We start from the raw sequence: 26,324 nt of genomic DNA on the forward strand, positions 1-26,324 counted from the left end.
CGTGTGGATTTGGTGTTACAGCCACAGATTGCATGCAGGCCTGCCTCTTCTTCTCCTCCTCCTACTCCATCCTCCGTCTCTTCCTCGGCTGACTCCTCCTTTTCCACTGCTACCGCCTCTTCCGCTGCACCCCCCAGCTCCCCAGAACCTATGCGACGTGCCAGGTGAGACGTTGCCATGCTGTGCTGCAGCTGTTGTGCCTGGAAGCCAAGAGCCACACCGGTCCTGCACTGCTTTCAGCTCTGCGGTCACAGGCCGATCAGTGGATAACCCCGCTCAATTTGACAGTTGGTAAAGTGGTGTGCGACAACAGTGCCATTCTGCTGAGCGCGCTGAAACAGGGCAAAATGACACACGTGCCGTGCATGGCACACGTCCTGAACTTAGTCGCGCAGCGATTTGTTGCCAAATACCCCGGGTCCAGGACATCTTGCGGCAGGCCAGGAAAATCTCTGGCTATTTTAGAAGATCTTACACGGCCATGGCTCGCCTTGCTGACGTTCAGCGGCTACACCACTTGCCCGTCAGACATCTGATTTGTGACTGCCCGACGCGCTGGAACTCCACCTTGTATATGCTTGATAGCAGAAACATGCCGTTAACGACTACCTGACCTGTACGAACTCTGCGGCAGGACAGGTTCTGAGGAGCTTGTTTTTTTTTCACCGTGCCAGTGGCTGCTTATGCGCGACTCATGCAGACTTCTGCGGCCATTTGATGAGATCACCAAACTGGTCAGTCGCAGCCAGGGCTCCATCAGTGACATCATACCTTACGCCTTCTTTCTGGAGCGTGCATTTCGTCGCGTCATTGATCAAGCCGTTGAGGAGCAGGAAGATGAGGAAGACGCAATGCTGAATGAATTCCCAGGGGGGACCACTCCATCTGAGACATGTCAGCAGGAGTCTGAAGAGGAGTCAGAGGAGGATTGTGCCTGGGGGGAGGAGGAGGAGGAGCAAGAAGAGCAGGCTTTAAACTTTTCTGGGATCCCTGGTGTTGTCCGTGGCTGGAGGGAGGTGACAGAGGACGACATTCTCCTGGGCGATGAGCAGGAGCCAGGCCGCTCCACCGCTTCCAATTTAGTGCAAATAGGGGCCTTCATGCTCCAGTGTTTGAAGAGGGACCCCCGTATAAAAAGCATAAAGGGCAAGGACCAGTACTGGGTGGCAAAGTACTTAGATCCCCGGTACAAACACAAAATGGCGGACATGTTCCCAGCATCAAAGAGGGCTGTCAAAATGCAGCATTTCTAGGCCTTGCTGTGAGAGATGCTGCATTCTGCTTTTGCGGGCACTGGCAGAGGAATTTCCACCTACAGAGAAACAGTTGCGGGTACCAATCCTACAGCGCAGCGAAGAAGGCGGTTTGAAGATGTGTTGGTCACTTCGGATATGAGATCATTCTTGCAGCCAACCCATCGACAGCCGCCCTCCGGATCCAGCCTCAGGGAACGCCTAGACCGACAGATGTCCGACTACATTGGGTTAACGGCCAATGTGGACGCTCTGAGAAGCGAGGAACCCCTTGACTACTGGGTGTGCAAGCTTGACCTGTGGCCAGAGCTGGCACAATTTGCCATGGAACTCTTGGCTTGCCCCTCGTCAAGTGTCCTGTCCGAAAGGAAGTTCAGTGCAGCAGGGGGGATCGTGACCGATAAGCGCACTCACCTAGCTCACGACAGTGTGGACTACCTCATATTTCTAAAAATGAATGAGGCATGGATCTCGGAGGAATTCAACACCTGTGACGACCACGTTTAATTGAATTTCCTCATGCCAGCCCACACATATCCGCCACCACACAGAACAAAGAATGGTCCCAGTCTTATGTATGAATGCCTAATTGTTGGGGCCTCGGATGAATTGTACATGTTATCGAATTTCACCTATTATCATTTGGGGTTTATTCAAGGGAGGGGATTTCGTTATCCATGTTTTTAATCCAATTTATATTTTTAGTTCTTTTACATGTACATGTATTTGTACTGGCCTGCAGTAAAATTGATATCCAATAACCGTCTAATATACCTCCAGCCACATAATCACTTATTCTTTTCTGTTCGTTGAATGAATAATTTTTGGGGCCTGTACTCCACTGGCCTGAAGTAAAATTGTTATCCAATGACCGGCTAAAATACCTCCAGCCACATAATCACATGATGTTTTCTGTCCGGTGAATGCTTAATGTTTGGGGCCTGTACTCCAATGGTCTAAAATAAAAAAAATTCTAGGCTCCAGCAGGGCACATTTTTGACAGTTTCCGTTTAAGACGCATAAAAATCGCCACTGATTAAAATAGATATTTTTTGTGAATTTTTGCCATCACCCTCCAGTATGTCGCTTTCCATGTTGTGGGACGATTCGTGCACTTCTAGTAAGTATTTGTTGGCTGCAAATATGACCTGAAGGTTTTTCAGGTTCGCCTGCCAATAAAGTGAATAGGGCCCGCCGTGAACTTGCGGTTCGCGAACATTTGATCGCGTAAGTGATTCGTCCTGGTCGATGTTCGTCCATCACTATATCTATACACTAATAATAATCACACCGTATAATGATAGTATCTATACACTAATAATAATCACACCATATAATGGTAGTATCTATACACTGATAATAATCACACCGTATAATGGTAGTATCTATACACTGATAATAATCACACCGTATAATGGTAGTATCTATACACTGATAATAATCACACCGTATAATGGTAGTATCTATACCCTGATAATAATCACACCGTATAATGGTAGTATCTATACACTGATAATAATCACACTGTATAATGGTAGTATCTATACACTGATAATAATCACACGTATAATGGTAGTATCTATACACTGATAATAATCACACCGTATAATGGTAGTATCTATACCCTGATAATAATCACACCGTATAATGGTAGTATCTATACACTGATAATAATCACACTGTATAATGATAGTATCTATACACTGATAATAATCACACTGTATAATGGTAGTATCTATACACTGATAATAATCACAGATTTATCAAAACTGTTGTAAAAGAAGACTGGCTTAGTTGCCCTTAGCAATCAGATTCCACCTTTCATTGTTCAGAGGTCCTTTCAAAAATAAAAGTTGAAATCTGATTGGTTGTAAAGTTACTGTTTTTGTTTTTTTAAAGGGAACGCGTCTTTAAAAATTGACCTATTGTTTCACATTTTTATGTTTGGCTTTAAAAAAAATATATATTTTACTTTATTTTTAATTTCACATGTTAATATCTATATTTAAACAAAAAACATAAAATCCTGCCGTTTTCGCACTGGCATCTAAGCCTAATAATAAGCGCCACTTCTTGGTCTGTACAGATCACTTTACTGCAGTTACCTGCTTATCTGCCATCCTAATCCTGCCTGTAATGACATCACCTCTGTGTATAGATAAGACCGGATCCACCATACACAATAGGTGATATCACAGCTTATCTGCTCCCTCCTGACCTCTGCCTAGAAAACTCTCTCCCATAGAAGTCATTGAGGTCCCCTCCTGATTATTGTGTCTATGGCCCGTGGGGCTGCTGTAAAGCAATTTTCTTAATGCTGTAAAGAACTGCTCAGGCAAGATGGCCGACCCCAAAACTATGTTCAGGAAATAGAGTAAATAAATCTGCAATCATAAAATAAAAGTAGTATAGAAAAAAGGACATGTGTCACTATGTGGTTTTTTAACTGGCAGATACAATTTTTGGTGACACATTTCCTTTAAATACAATGTTATTACTCGTAGCCCGCACTGTAGTAATGTATACTGCCTATACTTTTTACTGTTCACATTCCTGGCAGTTACTGTGAGGTCAGGACATTTTTCCTAGTTTATGTTAAAATGCTTTTTATTTCAGGGGAGGGGGCGGACGGTATTGAGCACTGCAGACAATGTGTAGAAGTATATGACAGTACCTGGTTTGTCCCTAGAAGTCAGTGGGCCGACAGATCCCAGCACATGACATGTTTTTGCGCTGTATGCAGTGTGATCTGTCTGAAAAATGCAAAAAGAAAGAATTAAAATTTTCTGTCAAGAAAATCTATGGATTGTCTAATATATAACATTTAAATGTCTGGCCACGTGGGCACTGTTATATACCATCGCCATGTGCATTCAATTTTGTATATTTTTGGGTATAGTTTCGAAATTTGAGCATTGGATGGCGGTTTTAGTTGGGTAGAGTAGGTTGTATTCTTTAGGACTTTTATGCGATTATTTGGATATGTGCAGCATATTATTTAGGCACTGTAAGGCCACTTTCACACGACCGTTTTTTTTTTTTTAGTTTTTCGGGCCGTTTTTTGTGTTCCGTATACGGAACCTTTCATTTTAATGGTTCCGCAAAAAAAAAAAAAAAATGTACTCCGTATGCATTCCGTTTCCGTATTTCCATTTTTTCCGTTCCGTTGAAAGATAGAACATGTCCTATTATTGCCCGCAAATCACGTCCCGTGGCTCCATTCAAGTCAATGGGTCTGCAAAAAAAAAAACGGAACACATACGGAAATGCATCCGTATGTCTTCCGTATCCATTCCGTGTTTTGCGGGACCATCTATTGAAAATGTTATGCCCAGCCCAATCCGTGAAAAACGGACCGCAAAACACTGAAAAAGCCATACGGTCGTGTGCAGGAGGCCTAAGACTGGCACTTTCTGCGCTCCCCTGTGCTGCCGGAGGATGCGTCTAATGTACGCCTTGTCATATATCGGTGCATCCTCCAGCAGTCTGTGCGCCGAGACAGAAATCTATGAAAGCTGACAGTTGCCGTACATTTCTGTCTTCATTTGTGCTAGAAAACTGAGGAAAGTGAAGAAAAATTTGTCATGCCCCTTCCCCATGTCCCCTTTTGGAAAAGTGTATGGCACTGTGTATGGGCTTTATATTGTCTTTTAGTGCACGGTATAATATATACTGTCTTTAGTGCACTGTATAATATATACTGTCTTTAGTGCACTGTATAATATATACTGTCTTTAGTGCACGGTATAATATATACTGTCTTTAGTGCACTGTATAATATATACTGTCTTTAGTGCACGGTATAATATATACTGTCTTTAGTGCACTGTATAATATATACTGTCTTTAGTGCACGGTATAATATATACTGTCTTTAGTGCACTGTATAATATATACTGTCTTTAGTGCACGGTATAATATATACTGTCTTTAGTGCACTGTATAATATATACTGTCTTTAGTGCACTGTATAATATATACTGTCTTTTAGTGCACTGTATAATATATACTGTCTTTAGTGCACTGTATAATATATACTGTCTTTTAGTGCACTGTATAATATATACTGTCTTTAGTGCACTGTATAATATATACTGTCTTTAGTGCACTGTATAATATATATTGTCTTTAGTGCACTGTATAATATATACTGTCTTTAGTGCACTGTATAATATATATTGTCTTTAGTGCACTGTATAATATATACTGTCTTTTAGTGCACTGTATAATATATATTGTCTTTAGTGCACTGTATAATATATACTGTCTTTAGTGCACGGTATAATATATACTGTCTTTAGTGCACTGTATAATATATACTGTCTTTAGTGCACTGTATAATATATACTGTCTTTAGTGCACGGTATAATATATACTGTCTTTAGTGCACTGTATAATATATACTGTCTTTAGTGCACTGTATAATATATACTGTCTTTTAGTGCACTGTATAATATATATTGTCTTTAGTGCACTGTATAATATATACTGTCTTTTGGTGCACGGTATAATATATACTGTCTTTAGTGCACTGTATAATATATATTGTCTTTTAGTGCACTGTATAATATATACTGTCTTTAGTGCACGGTATAATATATACTGTCTTTAGTGCACGGTATAATATATACTGTCTTTAGTGCACTGTATAATATATACTGTCTTTAGTGCACTGTATAATATATACTGTCTTTAGTGCACGGTATAATATATACTGTCTTTAGTGCACTGTATAATATATACTGTCTTTAGTGCACGGTATAATATATACTGTCTTTAGTGCACTGTATAATATATACTGTCTTTAGTGCACGGTATAATATATACTGTCTTTAGTGCACTGTATAATATATACTGTCTTTTAGTGCACTGTATAATATATACTGTCTTTAGTGCACGGTATAATATATACTGTCTTTAGTGCACGGTATAATATATACTGTCTTTAGTGCACTGTATAATATATACTGTCTTTAGTGCACGGTATAATATATACTGTCTTTAGTGCACTGTATAATATATACTGTCTTTAGTGCACGGTATAATATATACTGTCTTTAGTGCACTGTATAATATATACTGTCTTTAGTGCACTGTATAATATATACTGTCTTTTAGTGCACGGTATAATATATACTGTCTTTTAGTGCACTGTATAATATATACTGTCTTTAGTGCACTGTATAATATATACTGTCTTTAGTGCATGGTATAATATATACTGTCTTTAGTGCACGGTATAATATATACTGTCTTTTAGTGCACTGTATAATATATACTGTCTTTAGTGCACTGTATAATATATACTGTCTTTTAGTGCACTGTATAATATATACTGTCTTTAGTGCACTGTATAATATATACTGTCTTTAGTGCACTGTATAATATATATTGTCTTTAGTGCACTGTATAATATACAGTGGGGGAAATAATTATTTGACCCCTCACTGATTTTGTAAGTTTGTCCAATGACAAAGAAATGAAAAGTCTCAGAACAGTATCATTTCAATGGTAGGTTTATTGTAACAGTGGCAGATAGCACATCAAAAGGAAAATCGAAAAAATAACTTTAAATAAAAGATAGCAACTGATTTGAATTTCATTGAGTGAAATAAGTATTTGAACCCTCTAACAAAAAAAGACTTAATACTTGGTGGAAAAACCCTTGTTTGCAAGCACAGAGGTCAAACGTTTCTTGTAATTGATGACCAAGTTTGCGCACATTTTAGGAGGAATGTTGGTCCACTCCTCTTTGCAGATCATCTCTAAATCCCTAAGGTTTCGAGGCTGTCTCTGTGCAACTCTGAGCTTGAGCTCCCTCCATAGGTTTTCGATTGGATTAAGGTCCGGAGACTGACTAGGCCACTCCATGACCTTAATGTGCTTCTTCTTGAGCCACTCCTTTGTTGCCTTTGCTGTATGTTTTGGGTCATTGTCGTGCTGGAACACCCATCCACGACCCATTTTCAGTTTCCTGGCAGAGGGAAGGAGGTTGTCGCTCAGGATTTCACGATACATGGCTCCGTCCATTTTCCCGTTTATGCGAATAAGTTGTCCTGTGCCCTTAGCAGAAAAACACCCCCAAAGCAAAATGTTTCCACCCCCATGCTTGACGGTGGGGACGGTGTTTTGGGGGTCATAGGCAGCATTTTTCTTCCTCCAAACACAGCGAGTTGAGTTAATGCCAAAGAGCTCTATTTTGGTCTCATCAGACCACAGCACCTTCTCCCAGTCACTCTCTGAATCATTCAGGTGTTCATTGGCAAACTTCAGACGGGCCTGCACATGTGCCTTCCTGAGCAGGGGGACCTTGCGAGCCCTGCAGGATTTTAATCCATTGCGGTGTAATGTGTTTCCAATGGTTTTCTTGGTGACTGTGGTCCCTGCTAATTTGAGGTCATTAACTAACTCCTCCCGTGTAGTTCTAGGATGCTTTTTCACCTTTCTCAGAACCATTGACACCCCACGAGGTGAGATCTTGCGTGGAGCCCCAGAGCGAGGTCGATTGATGGTCATTTTGTGCTCCTTCCATTTTCGAACAATTGCACCAACAGTTGTCACCTTCTCTCCCAGCTTCTTGCTAATGGTTTTGTAGCCCATTCCAGCCTTGTGCAGGTCTACAATTTTGTCTCTGACATCCTTGGACAGCTCTTTGGTCTTTCCCATGTTGGAGAGTTTGGAGTCTGCTTGATTGATTGATTCTGTGGACAGGTGTCTTTTATACAGGTGACTAGTTAAGACAGGTGTCCTTAATGAGGGTGACTAATTGAGTAGAAGTGTCTAACCACTCTGTGGGAGCCAGAACTCTTAATGGTTGGTAGGGGTTCAAATACTTATTTCACTCAATGAAATGCAAATCAGTTGCTATCTTTTATTTAAAGTTATTTTTTCGATTTTCCTTTTGATGTGCTATCTGCCACTGTTACAATAAACCTACCATTGAAATGATACTGTTCTGAGACTTTTCATTTCTTTGTCATTGGACAAACTTACAAAATCAGTGAGGGGTCAAATAATTATTTCCCCCACTGTATACTGTCTTTAGTGCACGGTATAATATATACTGTCTTTTAGTGCACTGTATAATATATATTGTCTTTAGTGCACTGTATAATATATACTGTCTTTTAGTGCACTGTATAATATATATTGTCTTTAGTGCATGGTATAATATATACTGTCTTTTAGTGCACTGTATAATATATATTGTCTTTAGTGCACGGTATAATATATATTGTCTTTAGTGCACTGTATAATATATACTGTCTTTAGTGCACGGTATAATATATATTGTCTTTTAGTGCACTGTATAATATATACTGTCTTTAGTGCACTGTATAATATATACTGTCTTTTAGTGCACTGTATAATATATATTGTCTTTTAGTGCACTGTATAATATATATTGTCTTTAGTGCACTGTATAATATATACTGTCTTTAGTGCACTGTATAATATATACTGTCTTTAGTGCACTGTATAATATATACTGTCTTTTAGTGCACTGTATAATATATACTGTCTTTAGTGCACGGTATAATATATACTGTCTTTAGTGCACTGTATAATATATACTGTCTTTTAGTGCACTGTATAATATATATTGTCTTTAGTGCACTGTATAATATATACTGTCTTTTAGTGCACTGTATAATATATACTGTCTTTAGTGCACTGTATAATATATACTGTCTTTTAGTGCACTGTATAATATATACTGTCTTTAGTGCACTGTATAATATATACTGTCTTTAGTGCACTGTATAATATATACTGTCTTTAGTGCACTGTATAATATATACTGTCTTTAGTGCACGGTATAATATATATTGTCTTTAGTGCACGGTATAATATATACTGTCTTTAGTGCACGGTATAATATATACTGTCTTTAGTGCACGGTATAATATATACTGTCTTTAGTGCACTGTATAATATATACTGTCTTTAGTGCACTGTATAATATATACTGTCTTTAGTGCACGGTATAATATATACTGTCTTTAGTGCACGGTATAATATATACTGTCTTTAGTGCACGGTATAATATATACTGTCTTTAGTGCACTGTATAATATATATTGTCTTTAGTGCACTGTATAATATATATTGTCTTTTAGTGCACTGTATAATATATACTGTCTTTAGTGCACGGTATAATATATACTGTCTTTAGTGCACTGTATAATATATATTGTCTTTAGTGCACTGTATAATATATACTGTCTTTAGTGCACGGTATAATATATACTGTCTTTAGTGCACGGTATAATATATACTGTCTTTAGTGCACTGTATAATATATACTGTCTTTAGTGCACGGTATAATATATACTGTCTTTAGTGCACGGTATAATATATACTGTCTTTAGTGCACTGTATAATATATACTGTCTTTAGTGCACTGTATAATATATACTGTCTTTAGTGCACGGTATAATATATACTGTCTTTAGTGCACGGTATAATATATACTGTCTTTAGTGCACGGTATAATATATATTGTCTTTAGTGCACTGTATAATATATACTGTCTTTAGTGCACTGTATAATATATACTGTCTTTAGTGCACGGTATAATATATACTGTCTTTAGTGCACTGTATAATATATACTGTCTTTAGTGCACTGTATAATATATATTGTCTTTAGTGCACGGTATAATATATACTTTCTTTAGTGCACTGTATAATATATATTGTCTTTAGTGCACTGTATAATATATACTGTCTTTAGTGCACGGTATAATATATACTGTCTTTAGTGCACGGTATAATATATACTGTCTTTAGTGCACTGTATAATATATACTGTCTTTAGTGCACTGTATAATATATACTGTCTTTAGTGCACTGTATAATATATACTTTCTTTAGTGCACTGTATAATATATACTGTCTTTAGTGCACGGTATAATATATACTTTCTTTAGTGCACTGTATAATATATACTGTCTTTAGTGCACGGTATAATATATACTGTCTTTAGTGCACTGTATAATATATACTGTCTTTTAGTGCACTGTATAATATATACTGTCTTTAGTGCACGGTATAATATATACTGTCTTTAGTGCACTGTATAATATATACTGTCTTTAGTGCACGGTATAATATATACTGTCTTTAGTGCACTGTATAATATATACTGTCTTTTAGTGCACTGTATAATATATACTGTCTTTAGTGCACTGTATAATATATACTGTCTTTAGTGCACGGTATAATATATATTGTCTTTTAGTGCACGGTATAATATATACTGTCTTTAGTGCACTGTATAATATATACTGTCTTTAGTGCACGGTATAATATATACTGTCTTTAGTGCATGGTATAATATATATTGTATTTTGGGCATGGTATGAGAATGTTTTGTGGAGGGTGTATGGCCTTATTATTTTGGCACAGTATAGCACTATGAGGTGGGCACTGTATGGCAGTATTATGTAGGCGCTGCACTATATAATGCATGGCTGCAGGAATGCAGAATGTATTTATTTCTTTATTTTATGCACTTATATAGCGCTACTATATTCTGCAGCGCTTTACAGACATTGGCATCACCATTAGCGATACAACAAGATCAGGAGAATGCCTGCTTATACCTGCGGAGTGGCCCCTGACGTGAGGCTGTATACTGTATCCCAGTGTTTAAAGCTGACCGCACACATGAGATAATGGTCGGCCGCTTCGTCAGTGATCTCCCCTTCCTTCCTCCATTCTTCGCACACTGCCCCATAAAACCAGCTCTACCGTGTGAGAGAGCGTTATATGGAGAGGGAGCAGGAAGGTTGCCCAGAGCCCCCACAGTGAGTAGGAGCATTGGTGTGATTATGTACTCCGGCAGTGGTGAGAGCTGGCCCCGCCGTTATCTGGTTTTGTGTAGATAACGCTAGTTCCACATCTGCGCTAGAACTATCCGGCAGAGAAGCAGACTGCTGGGTACCGTACTCCACCACCAGACCCCATTGACTATAATGGGATCCAGCAGTACAAAAACCAATGTGTGCACCAGTTGTTGTCCGCCCATAACTCGGTGCTCATGCTGGAAACCGTCTGGATCCCATTGTAGTGAGCGGCAGTACCCGGCCAGGCCAGATCCGGTCTGTTCCTCTGCCGGATAGCAGGAGTGGAACTGGCCTAAAGTGCAATCAGGGGTAGATATGAGATCCTCAGGCTTCTATTATACTTTGTGTCACAATTCTTTATGATTGTGAAGATTTTTATTTGCTGTCAGTGAATGAGGACACTTGTTTCCATACAGAGGCAGTAAACCTGTACATGTAGGTAGGCCAGCTCTCCTTTCAGCCCAGGAGAGGATACAATTGTATCTCGTCTAGACAACTCTCTGTGAGCTGAACATCCGAGGATCCAGACCGATACATTGTAGCAAACGAAACCCCTAGACCGATACATTGTAGAAAACTACCCCTAGACCGATACATTGTAGCAAATGAAACCCCTAGACCGATACATTGTAGCAAACGAACCCAAACCGATACATGGTAGCAAACTAACACTAGACTGATACATTGTAGCAAACTACCCCTAGACCGATACATGGTAGCAAACTACCCCTAGACCGATACATTGTAGCAAACTAAACCTCTACTAGACCAATACATTTTAGCAAACTAACCCTAGACCGATACATTGTAGCAAACTACCCCTAGACCGATACATTGTAGCAAACTAACCCTAGACGATACATGGTAGCAAACTACCCCTAGACCGATACATGGTAGCAAACTACCCCTAGACCGATACATGGTAGCAAACTACCCCTAGACCGATACATGGTAGCAAACTACCCCTAGCCCGATACATTGTAGCAAACTACCCCTAGACCGATACATGGTAGTAAACGAAACCCCTAGACCGATACATTGTAGAAAACTACCCCTAGACCGATACATTGTAGCAAACTAACACTAGACCAATACATTGTAGCAAACTAAACCTCTACTAGACCAATACATTTTAGCAAACTAACCCTAGACCGATACATTGTAGCAAACTACCCCTAGACGATACATGGTAGCAAACTACCCCTAGACCGATACATGGTAGCAAACTAACCCTAGACCGATACATTGTACCTGACAGGTTTGTGCAGCTCCTGCGGATGTGCTGAGCTCACAGAGCATCGTCTCGGATGTATATAATTGCATCCACTTCTCAGCCAGAAATATACAGGTTTACTGCCTCTGAATGTCCTTATTCACTGACTGCAAACAGAGATGCTGAAAATATTGAGGTATGGAAGGCCGAAGTATATTAGCAAGTTGAACTTTTCGTTTAATAGACATTGCACCTTTTTGGTGTAAACAAGAATGCTTCCATTCACTGACAGCATGATGGAGTCTCCAAAACAGTGATGAATTGAAGCACAAGGGGGGGGGGAGGGGATTTATCATTAGAAAGGTTGCAAATCCGCCCAATCTGTCACTTTCTAATGCACTTGTGACTTTTCTAGTTGCAATCTGCATTTTATGCCACGTCTACAAAAAGGGAATAAGGGAACGTGGCGAGAGCTGAGTGTGGGCACGGCCCGGGCGAATTCATCATTATTTACACCAGAAACTGTCTTAAAGGGGTATTCTCACCTGGGACATCGATGACATATCTGTAGGATATGCCGACCTCTGGGACCCGAGAGGAAAGCAGCAGTACATGCGCGTCTGCCCTCCATTCATTTCTATGGGACTGCCGAAAATAGCCGATCGCTGGCACTATCTCTGGTAATCCCATACAAGTGACTGGAGCAGTGGCTGCGCTTGCGCAGTGCGCTCTCCATTCATCTCTATGGGACTCCCATAGAAATGTACGGACAGCACGCTGCGCATGTGCGGTGTGCTCTCCTTAATTTTTGGGGGCCCATTCTGGAGATTGGTGTGGGTCGCAGAGGTGGCATGGGTGGCATAGCCTAGCGATTTAAAGAGGAATACCCCTTTAAACAATGAGAGAAATCTCCGGCAGCGCAGGCCCCATCCAGGGCCGTCATATATTAGGGAGATGCAGTGATGGCGCTCATCTCCCTGTCACCCGTCCTGTGAGGTATTGGGACGCATTGGGAGAACCCAGAAATCCCTCCCAGTCGCCCTGAACGGATCCTAAGAATAGCTGCAGAGCGCGGGCTAGGGGCCGCGGCGGAGCATTTCTCATGCAGGAATGTTCTGCTCAGGGATTGTCATGTAATTGCCAGCAGCTCATTAACAGACAGGGAAGGCAGTAAGAACGGGGGATGTGAGAGAATAGCGACTGCGGAGGAGGGGGCGAGTCACACCTGGGGTATGGATTTCACCAATACCCTTATATAGTAGAGAGGTTCATGTGAGAGCAGACGGCCTTATATGGTCTGTGCTCCGTACCGTCTACAGCCCGCTGGGAAACACAGGGTTAACATTTCCGTCTATTCCCTGCGTCTCCCAGACTGCTGAATATGTCATTTATTATATACTTCTCCACATGTCCGGGTCACACAGCGGCTGCTGCATCACCCAAGTATGTCTGCCTTCTCCTGTGTGTGTGTGTCACCCTGTAGTGGGAGGGGCAGACTCCATGTCACATAGCCCCTCCTTCTTGTCTGTCACCCTGTAGTGGGAGGGGCAGACTCCATGTCACATAGCCCCTCCTTCTTGTCTGTCACCCTGTGGTAGGCGGAGCAGACTCCATGTCATATAGCTCCTCCCTCCTGTCTGTGTCACCCTGAGGTGGGAGGAGCAGACTCCATGTTACATAGCTCCTCCCTCCTGTCTGTGTCACCCTGTGGTGGGAGGAGCAGACTCCATGTCACAAAGCTCCTCCCTCCTGTCTATGTCACCCTGTGGGGGGAGGAGCAGGCTCCATGTCACATTGCTCCGCCCTTCTGTTTGTGTAATTCTGTGGTGGGAGGGGCAGACTCCATGTCACATAGCCCCTCCTTCCTGTCTGTGTCACCCTGTAGTGGGAGGGGCAGACTCCATGTCACATAGCTCCTCCCTCCTGTCTATGTCACCCTGAGTTGGGAGGAGCAGACTCCATGTCACATAGCTCCTCCCTCCTGTCTGTGTCACCCTGTGGTGGGAGGAGCAGACTCCATGTCACATAGCCCCTCCTTCTTGTCTGTCACCCTGTAGTGGGAGGGGCAGACTCCATGTCACATAGCTCCTCCCTCCTGTCTGTGTCACCCTGTGGTGGGAGGGGCAGACTCCATGTCACATAGCCCCTCCTTCTTGTCTGTCACCCTGTGGTAGGCGGAGCAGACTCCATGTCACATAGCTCCTCCCTCCTGTCTGTGTCACCCTGTAGTGGGAGGGGCAGCCTCCATGTCACATAGCTCCTCCCTCCTGTCTGTGTCACCCTTAGGTGGGAGGAGCAGACTCCATGTCATATAGCTCCTCCCTCCTGTCTGTGTCACCCTGAGGTGGGAGGAGCAGACTCCATGTTACATAGCTCCTCCCTCCTGTCTGTGTCACCCTGTGGTGGGAGGAGCAGACTCCATGTCACAAAGCTCTTCCCTCCTGTCTATGTCACCCTGTGGGGGGAGGAGCAGGCTCCATGTCACATTGCTCCGCCCTTCTGTTTGTGTAATTCTGTGGTGGGAGGGGCAGACTCCATGTCACATAGCCCCTCCTTCCTGTCTGTGTCACCCTGTAGTGGGAGGGGCAGACTCCATGTCACATAGCTCCTCCCTCCTGTCTATGTCACGCTGAGTTGGGAGGAGCAGACTCCATGTCACATAGCTCCTCCCTCCTGTCTGTGTCACCCTGTGGTGGGAGGAGCAGACTCCATGTCACATAGCCCCCCCTCCTGTATGTGTCACCCTGTGGTGGGAGGAGCAGACCATGTCACATAGCTCCTCCCTCCTGTCTGTGCCACCCTGTGGTGGGAGGAGTAGACTCCATCTTACATAGCTCCTCCGTCCTGTGTGTGTCACCCTGTGGTGGGAGGAGCAAACTCCATGTCACATAGCTCCTCCCTCCGGTCTGTGTCACCCTGTGGTGGGAGGAGCAGAATCCAAGGTTTTCCACCGAATAAATAACAATATTATGTAATTTAAGTATTTATTGTTACACCACCAGATACCACACCACATCTGAGAAAAGTAATGTTCCCATGTGAAATATTTTTGGCATGTTACAAATACTTCCTTATTAAATGCAACTTTTATGTGATGTATCAGACAGTTCCATAAAATTTTCTTGGCTTAGCTCACTTTGTGCTCTTAGAGATTCTTAATATAAATTTGTACTGAATTCCTATAAAATAAAATCTTTAAACTGTCAGACATATATTGACTATGTCAAGTATATACAGTTATATCTCAGAAGATACCCAGGTTATACCAGCATGGTCCATATCACTGTATACAAGAAGATGTATAACTTATACCAACTGTACATATATAATTATATACAGGAGATGCCCAGGTTATACCAGCATGCTCCATATCACTATATACAAGAAGATATATAACTTATACCAGCTGTACATATATAATTATATACAGGAGATACCCAGGTTATACCAGCATGGTCCATATCACTATATACAAGAAGATGTATAACTTATACCAGCTGTACATATATAATTATATACAGGAGATACCCATGTTATACCAGAATGCTCCATATCACTATATACAAGAAGATGTATAACTTATACCAGCTGTACATATATAATTATATACAGGAGATACCCAGGTTATACCAGCATGGTCCATATCACTATATACAAGATGATGTATAACTTATACCAGCTGTACATATATAATTATATACAGGAGATACCCATGTTATACCAGCATGGTCCATATCACTATATACAGGAAGATGTATAACTTATACCAGCTGTACATATATAATTATATACAGGAGATACCCAGGTTATACCAGCATGGTCCATATCACTATATACAGGAGATGTATAACTTATACCAGCTGTACATATATAATTATATACAGGAGATGCCCAGGTTATACCAGCATGCTCCATATCACTATATACAAGAAGATGTATAACTTATACCAGCTGTACATATATAATTATATACAGGAGATGCCCAGGTTATACCAGCATGGTCCATATCACTATATACAAGAAGATGTATAACTTATACCAGCTCTACATATATAATTATATACAGGAGATACCCAGGTTATACCAGCATGGTCCATATCACTATATACAGGAAGATGTATAACTTATACCAGCTGTACATATATAATTATATACAGGAGATGCCCAGGTTATACCAGCATGGTCCATATCACTATACACAAGAAGATGTATAACTTATACCAGCTGTACATATATAATTATATATAGGAGATACCCAGGTTATACCAGCATGGTCCATATCACTTTATACAAGAAGATGTATAACTTATACCAGCTGTACATATATAATTATATACAGGAGATGCCCAGGTTATACCAGCATGCTCCATATCACTGTATACAAGAAGATATATAACTTATACCAGCTGTACATATATAATTATATACAGGAGATGCCCAGGTTATACCAGCATGGTCCATATCACTATATACAAGAAGATGTATAACTTATACCAGCTGTACATATATAATTATATACAGGAGATGCCCAGGTTATACCAGCATGGTCCATATCACTATATACAAGAAGATATATAACTTATACCAGCTGTACATATATAGTTATATACAGGAGATGCCCAGGTTATACCAGCATGGTCCATATCACTATATACAAGAAGATGTATAACTTATACCAGCTGTACATATATAATTATATACAGGAGATGCCCAGGTTATACCAGCATGGTCCATATCACTATATACAAGAAGAAGTATAACTTATACCAGCTGTACATATATAATTATATACAGGAGATGCCCAGGTTATACCAGCATGGTCCATATCACTATATACAGGAAGATGTATAACTTATACCAGCTGTACATATATAATTATATACAGGAGATGCCCAGGTTATACCAGCATGGTCCATATCACTATATACAAGAAGATGTATAACTTATACCAGCTGTACATATATATTTATATACAGGATATACCCAGGTTATACCAGCATGGTCCATATCACTGTATACAAGAAGATGTATAACTTATACCAGCTGTACATATATAATTATATACAGGAGATGCCCAGGTTATACCAGCATGGTCCATATCACTGTATACAAGACGATGTATAACTTATACCAGCTGTACATATATCATTATATACAGGAGATGCCCAGGTTATACCAGCATGGTCCATATCACTATATACAAGAAGATGTATAACTTATACCTGCTGTACATATATAATTATATACAGGAGATGCCCAGGTTATACCAGCATGGTCCATATCACTATATACAAGAAGATGTATAACTTATACCAGCTGTACATATATAATTATATACAGGAGATGCCCAGGTTATACCAGCATGCTCCATATCACTATATACAAGAAGATGTATAACTTATACCAGCTGTACATATATAATTATATACAGGAGATACCCAGGTTATACCAGCATGGTCCATATCACTATATACAAGAAGATGTATAACTTATACCGGCTGTACATATATAATTATATACAGGAGATACCCAGGTTATACCAGCATGGTCCATATTACTATATACAGGAAGATGTATAACTTATACCAGCTGTACATATATAATTATATACAGGAGATGCCCAGGTTATACCAGCATGGTCCATATCACTATATACAAGAAGATGTATAACTTATACCAGCTGTACATATATAATTATATACAGGAGATGCCCAGGTTATACCAGCATGCTCCATATCACTATATAGAGGAAGATGTATAACTTATACCAGCTGTACATATATAATTATATACAGGAGATGCCCAGGTTATACCAGAATGCTCCATATTACTATATACAAGAAGATGTATAACTTATACCTGCTGTACATATAATTATATACAGAGGATACCCAGGTTATACCAGCATGGTCTATATAGTTATTTACACTAAGTTGTATAACTTTTAGGCTCCATTCACACGTCCGCAAATGGGTCCGCATCCGTTCCGCAATTTTGTGGAACGGGTGCAGACCCATTCATTCTCTATGAGGATGGAATGGATGCGGAGAGCACACTGTGTGCTCTCCGCATCCGCATTTCCGGAGCGCGCCCCCAATCTTCCGGTCTGCGGCTCTGAAAAAAAATAGAACATGTCGTATTCTTGTCCGCAATTGCGGACAAGAATAGGCATTTCTATGGGGGTGCCGGCCGGGTGTATTGCGGATCCACAAATTGCGGATCCGCGATACACTACGGACGTGTGAATGGACCCTTATACTATATCATTTAAATTTTCTACAATGCATTGACTCCCTACCTACCATTACATGGGCTTGGTTGCTTATGATATTGGATACTATTTGTGCCCTGATCAAGAAACTTCCTTTTTTAAAGCTGGCCATACATCTCAGATAACTGTTGGCTTAACACATTTCTTCTGAAGTCCTCCCAACACGCAGATGCTTGGCCAAGTGTGCATGTGTTTTCATTAAGAAGGGCTTTAAAAGCATTGGACATGTTGAAATTCAGCATGATCCTTCCTTCTCTCTGCTGACATCTGCTATTGAGGTAGAGTCAAGAGGTCTCCATACACATTAGATAGTCAGTGGATCCCACTGAAATTGCATTGACTGACATTTACTCTATCTAATGTGTAAGGCCACCTTCAGAGGCCTGCTGAAGGTATACTGAAGGATCTCCAAAAGTTAGAAAGCTCAAGATAAGTATGCACGGGAGGGTTGGAATGGAGGGAATCGGGATATGTTGGCCGACAGCTTATATGTATAGACGGCCTAAGTCTTCCATGTTATGAACTTGCCTTCTTTGCTTACATCATTGATAGTAGACAAAGGATTTCCGAAGAACTTCTACTTTTTTAGTCTTCATCATACAATGCTATACTGTTATCATGTCATCAATGAACGCCTTTCACATGTGCCAGCTATACATGAAGGATGTCACTCATAGCCACTAGCTAGCACTGAACCACATGTCAACATGCTGCCAAACCACACATGCTCATGACAAAAGTCAGGATGACACCCACACTATATGTATGGAATCCAACCATCTACATGAGTCGCAGAGCAATGCTGGAACGAAATTCAATCTGCTCAGTCTTTCCCTGAGTTATAAGGGAGGTGGTCTACTCTTCACAAACCCTTCTCAGATACCTTCTAAGGAAAATTTAGCTATTACGAAGAAGGTGGGAGGAATCACCCACTCAGGACCCCACATCCTCCATTGCCTAGTCAAGCTATGCTCTGGAAGAGCGTGGACTGAATGGTTGCCTATTGGTTTCTACAGTTTCCTACTGGTTTCCCTGTCATAAACACTTATTTAGAGGACTCTTACCAGCAAGACTCCTCCAATGATCAGCTTTTCGAATGTGGGAAATGTGTAATTTGGTGTTCCAAATTGGACAACCACTTTAACCATTTTGGTGGACCACTCCTGTAAGAAACTGTTACCCATCTGGAGAATAGCAATGCGACTGGCCGTCTAAAGGTGACCATAATATGTTAGCAGAGCCCGCAGATTTACTTGGATTTGGCCCACTATATAATGTGTTTGGGGGGGGGGGGGGTCTCCTGACTTTTTCCTGAGAGTATGATTTCAACATGCTTGGTCATCTTGTTTGTGAGGGACATAAGCTGCTATCAGAGTTGTTTGATAATGGTCAGCAGCTAAAAAGAATGGCGCATAAACAAAACAGCCGCTCTGGACTTTATTACCTTGGGACCACCAGATAAAATTGTGATGAGGGTCATCTATACCTCCTACCCAACCTTCGTTGTAGATATATCATCTAGATATGCTCCAGGCATCCTCTTCCTCACGTAGATTGGTCCAGGAAGTTAAAAAAACAGTCATTTTTTAAGATATGGATTCATCATTTTGTCACAAAGTCACAGAGCTTCCTCTGTAGCAGAAAAATAAAGAGCCAGCGAATACAAAACCCTCCGTCTTGAATGAACGTGTACTCTGGGTGACAACAAGACTAAGAGGTCCATTAAATAAAGAGTCACGGGAGCTATCGTTCCTTGTTTGATTATCCCTCAAAACCTGCTTACCCAACCTAAACGTGTTGTCACCTACAACATCCAGCCTGCAATATATGCTAAATCCTCACATCTGTTGCCTGTAAACCCCTATACTCCCGGTATTATCATTGCTAAAATTAGATCTGACAACCATGGCCACGTTCAAGTATGGAGAACTCATACAAATCAAAAAAGTTCAATGCCTTTCCCAAGATCATGGTCTTGACATATCAGTGTTAATGCATTTCTCCCAAAAAATTGCAGCTAGAGTGGAACTAAGGTGGGGTGGGGTGGGGGGCGCTCCTGCAATACTGTCTATGGGAAAGCATTGGTCACTGGCAGTGGTGAATAGTGGTACTGCAAGTAATAAACAGACCAGGTATTCCTCTTAGGTTTAGTGTTTACGGACTCTTTCTCAAAACATTTTAACCTGACACATGCCTACTATTGAACCAACCACCAATGGACTTGAAGATAGGATCCAGAGATTAGTAATATCTTTTTATTAATGATAAACCCATGTAGAATATGCCTTTTAGGCCTCATGCACACGTCTGTTGTTGTGGTCCGCATCCGAGCCGCATTTTTTGCGGCTCGGGTGCGGACCCATTCACTTCAGTGGGTCCGCAAAAGATGCGGACAGCACTCAGTGGCCCCGCAAAAAAAATATAGCATGTCCTGTTCTTGACCGTTTTGCGGACAAGAATAGGCATTTCTACAATGGGCCGCCCATTCCATTCCACAAATTGCGGAAGGAACACGGGCGGCTTCCGTTTTTTTGCGGATCCGCGGTTTGCGGACCGCAAAAAACGGCACGGTCATGAGCATGTAGCTTTAAAGTGCATACTGTAGCACTATTAACCAGTCCTCGTGTACCTATAGGAAGTAACAGCATATACCAACTCATTACCCTGAAGGTTCTCCATACATGATCCAAGGGTCCACATGAAATGACCTACCTACCTGACTGGACTGATGTAAATCTTCTCCTAAAGAGCCCAGGAACACCATTACAAGTTGGAACTGGCTCCTAGAAGGTGATCAGTGAGCCGGTGGTCTACTACTTGGAGATATTGTGTCAATACTTGGTTGGACATTTAGAACAATACATAAATGACCCTCCGTCTCATGTTGTGTGTATGGACAGGAGGCGAGCGACTGCTCCTGAGGTGAAGCAGACATCAGTAGCATCAGCTGTGCTTTCAAGCAGAATCAACAATCTATCAACAAACAAGTGTATTCTACTGTGAAACCACATCATAGCCCAAGAATCCAGCTCATGTGCCAGGTTATTACACACAAGACAAAAATACCCTGACAAAGAGTGCTAGCTCCATAGATCAGACACAACCCAACTTATCTACATCTCCAGGGGAAACTCAGCTTCCAGAAGAATGACACTTGGGGTACAGGACAATGAAACTAACACTTGGGGTACAGGGTAACGACACTGACACTTGGGGTACAGGACAATGAAACTAACACTTGGGATAATGGGTAACGACACTGACACTTGGGGTACAGGGTAATGACACACTGACACTTGGGGTACAGGGTAATGAAACTGACATTTGGGGTACAGGACAATGAAACTAACACTTGGGATAATGGGTAACAACACTGACACTTGGGGTACAGGGTAATGAAACTGACACTTGGGGTACAGGATAATGACACTGACACTTGGGGTACAGGATAATGACACACTGACACTTGGGGTACAGGATAATGACACTGACACTTGGGGTACAGGGTAATGACACTGACACTTGGGGTACAGGATAATGACACTGACAATTGGGGTACAGGATAATGACACTGACACTTGGGGTACAGGATAATGACACACTGACACTTGGGGTACAGGATAATGACACTGACACTTGGGGTACAGGATAATGACACACTGACACTTGGGGTACAGGATAATGACACTGACACTTGGGGTACAGGATAATGACACTGACACTTGGGGTACAGGGTAATGACACTGACACTTGGTGTACAGGATAATGACACTGACACTTGGGGTACAGGATAATGACACTGACACTTGGGGTACAGGATAATGACACACTGACACTTGGGGTACAGGATAATGACACTGACACTTGGGGTACAGGATAATGACACTGACACTTGGGGTACAGGATAATGACACTGACACTTGGGGTACAGGATAATGACACACTGATAGTTGGGGTACAGGATAATGACACTGACACATGGGGTACAGGATAATGACAGTGACTCTAGGGGTACAGGATAATGACAGTGACACTTGGGGTATAGGATAATGACACTGACACTTGGGGTACAGGATAATGACACTGACACTTGGGGTACAGGATAATGACACTGACACTTGGGGTACAGGATAATGACACTGACACTTGGGGTACAGGATAATGACACTGACACTTGGGGTACAGGATAATGACACACTGACACTTGGGGTACAGGATAATGACACACTGACACTTGGGGTACAGGATAATGACACACTGACACTTGGGGTACAAGATAATGACGCTGACACTTGGGGTACAGGATAATGACGCTGACACTTGGGGTACAGGATAATGACACGGACACTTGGGGTACAGGATAATGACACTGACACTTGGGGTACAGGATAATGACACTGACACTTGGGGTACAGGATAATGACACTGACACTTGGGGTACAGGATAATCACACTGACACTTGGGTTACAGGATAATGACACTGACACTTGGGGTACAGGATAATGACACTGACACTTGGGGTACAGGATAATGACACTGACACTTGGGGTACAGGATAATGACGCTGACACTTGGGGTACAGGATAATGACACGGACACTTGGGGTACAGGATAATGACACACTGACATTTGGAGTATAGGATAATGACACTGACACTTGGGGTACAGGATAATGACACTGACACTTGGGGTACAGGGTAATGACACTGACACTTGGGGTACAGGATAATGACACACTGACACTTGGGGTACAGGATAATGACACACTGACACTTGGGGTATAGGATAATGACACACTGATATTTGGGGTACAGGATAATGACACTGACACTTGGGGTACAGAATAATGACACTGACACTTGGGGTACAAGATAATGACACTGCCACTTGGGGTACAGGGTAATGACATTGACACTCGGGGTACAGGGTAATGACGCTGACACTCGGGGTACAGGACAATGACACACTGACTCTTGGGGTACAGGATAATGACACACTGACTCTTGGGGTACAGGATAATGACACACTGACTCTTGGGGTACAGGATAATGACACTGACACTCGGGGTACAGGATAATAACAATGACACTTGGGGTACAGGATAATGACACTGACACTTGAGGTACAGGATAATGACACACTGACTCTTGGGGTACAGGATAATGACACACTGACTCTTGGGGTACAGGATAATGACACTGACTCTTGGGGTACAGGATAATGACACTGACACGTGTGGCACAGGACAATGACACTGACACTTGAGGTACATGATAATGACGGTGACACTTGGGGTACAGAATAATGACACTGACACTTGGGGTACAGGGTAATGACACACTGACATTTGGGGTATAGGATAATGACACTGACACTCGGGGTACAGGATAATGACACACTGATATTTGGGGTACAGGATAATGACGCTGACACTTGGGGTACAGGATAATGACGCTGACACTTGGGGTACAGGATAATGACACTGACACTTGGGGTACAGGATAATGACACTGACACTTGGGGTACAGGACAATGACACTGACACTTGGGGTACAGGGTAATGACACTGACACTTGGGGTACAGGACAATGACACTGACACTTGGGGTACAGGACAATGACACTGACACTTGGGGTACAGGGTAATGACACTGACACTTGGGGTACAGGATAATGACACTGACACTTGAGGTACAGGATAATGACACTGACACTCGGGGTACAGGGTAATGACACTGACACTTGAGGTACAGGGTAATGACACTGACACTTGGGGCACAGGACAATGACACTGACACTTGGGGTACAGGACAATGACACTGACACTTGGGGTACAGGGTAATGACACTGACACTTGGGGTACAGGATAATGACACTGACACTTGAGGTACAGGATAATGACACTGACACTCGGGGTACAGGGTAATGACACTGACACTTGAGGTACAGGATAATGACACTGACACTTGAGGTACAGGATAATGACACTGACACTTGGGGTACAGGACAATGACACTGACACTTGGGGTACAGGACAATGACACTGACACTTGGGGTACAGGGTAATGACACTGACACTTGGGGTACAGGATAATGACACTGACACTTGAGGTACAGGATAATGACACTGACACTCGGGGTACAGGGTAATGACACTGACACTTGAGGTACAGGGTAATGACACTGACACTTGGGGCACAGGACAATGACACTGACACTTGGGGTACAGGACAATGACACTGACACTTGGGGTACAGGGTAATGACACTGACACTTGGGGTACAGGATAATGACACTGACACTTGAGGTACAGGATAATGACACTGACACTCGGGGTACAGGGTAATGACACTGACACTTGAGGTACAGGGTAATGACACTGACACTTGGGGCACAGGACAATGACATACTGGGGAGCACATAATACCAATAGTAGAGCCAGATTGTCAGCTCTTCAAATCGCATATCTGCTCTCAGCCATGAGACACCATCAGGTAAACTTGTCAGCTCTTCTGGTTACAGATCCACAACATCGTACATATTATGCTTTCGATTGCATGCTCTTGGGACGAGCTCCTCACCTTGTTCTTGACCTCTGCGCTGAGTCCATAGGCTGGGCCCCTGTTGAAGTGAGCAGAAGACATGTTGATCTGTCCTGTAGACTTGCTCCTTCAGAAGATGCTCTTGAAACCTTCCCTTCAACTTTTTAAATGTCCCATGATGCGGGAGATGTGTGTCTGCGGAGCGGCGGAGGGATTGGTTCAGCCTGTGGCCAATTGTGGAGCCGTGTTCCCTCTGATGTCAGCCTGTTGGTATTAAAAAAAAAATGAAATATATATATATTTATATAGAGAGATATATCAGGACTGTGTCAGATTTTCCAACTTTGGAATTTTTTTGGACTGATGATTGCAGAGAGAGGGAGAGAGGGCGGGGGAGGAGGGAGGACGCCAGACAGTGGATTGAGAAATGAAGACGGGGAAAGAGGGGGAATGCAAAGAAAATGTAACAGGATCTGAGGACTAAAGGGTTAAACAGAGGGAGGAGGGAGAAACTCAGTAAGAGAGCATCAATTTGAGGAGTCATTGAGCTAAACTACAGCTGATGAGATCCCACTGCAGCAAAGGCCAAAATGTATCTACTCCAAACATACAGAGTAAACAACGTGAGTGTAAGCTCTGCAGCACAAGGCAGCCCCCCCACCGGCCTCCACATACGACGACAGATCCAAGAGATCCATTATCACTTCTCATCCAGACTTCAAAGACACGTCTGTTAGTATAGAGAGGCCTGGACTTATAAGGAGACTATACGTCTGGAATTCACTGTCCGGCCGTATTATATACATCTCTATTTATTTTACTTCACTGAGGAGAACAGATCTACAAATAAATCCAAAGTGTTATAATGTCTAATGATCATAACCCAGCTTCTTACCACCCCCGAAATAAATATACCATTCCATGATCCTCCTATTACCCCAGTAACATCTTATTACAGTAACCCGGCTCCTGATCCTCTTATTACCCTGTAACATCTTATTACAGTAACCTGGCTCCTGATCCTCTTATTACCCTGTAACATCTTATTACAGTAACCTGGATCCTGATCCTATTATTACCCCTGTAACATCTTATTACAGTAACCCGGCTCCTGATCCTCTTATTACCCTGTAACATCTTATTACAGTAACCCGGCTCCTGATCCTCTTATTACCCTGTAACATCTTATTACAGT

General features: G+C 42.0%; 1 protein-coding gene across 1 annotated transcript in view; it reads right to left on the bottom strand.

The window, feature by feature from the left end:
* CNN1 (calponin 1) overlaps positions 1-25,314 on the bottom strand; it is a 63,555-nt gene extending 38,241 nt beyond the window's left edge. The window contains exon 1 of the mRNA XM_040415018.1: positions 25,169-25,314. Within this exon, the coding sequence (XP_040270952.1) occupies positions 25,169-25,231 (63 nt within the window). The 5' untranslated portion in view covers positions 25,232-25,314. The remainder of the gene's footprint in view (positions 1-25,168) is intronic.
* Positions 25,315-26,324: the final 1,010 nt, after the last annotated feature.

The sequence above is a fragment of the Bufo bufo genome, chromosome 1 (genome assembly GCF_905171765.1).
Source record: "Bufo bufo chromosome 1, aBufBuf1.1, whole genome shotgun sequence".
NCBI classification, from domain to species: Eukaryota; Metazoa; Chordata; class Amphibia; order Anura; family Bufonidae; genus Bufo; species Bufo bufo.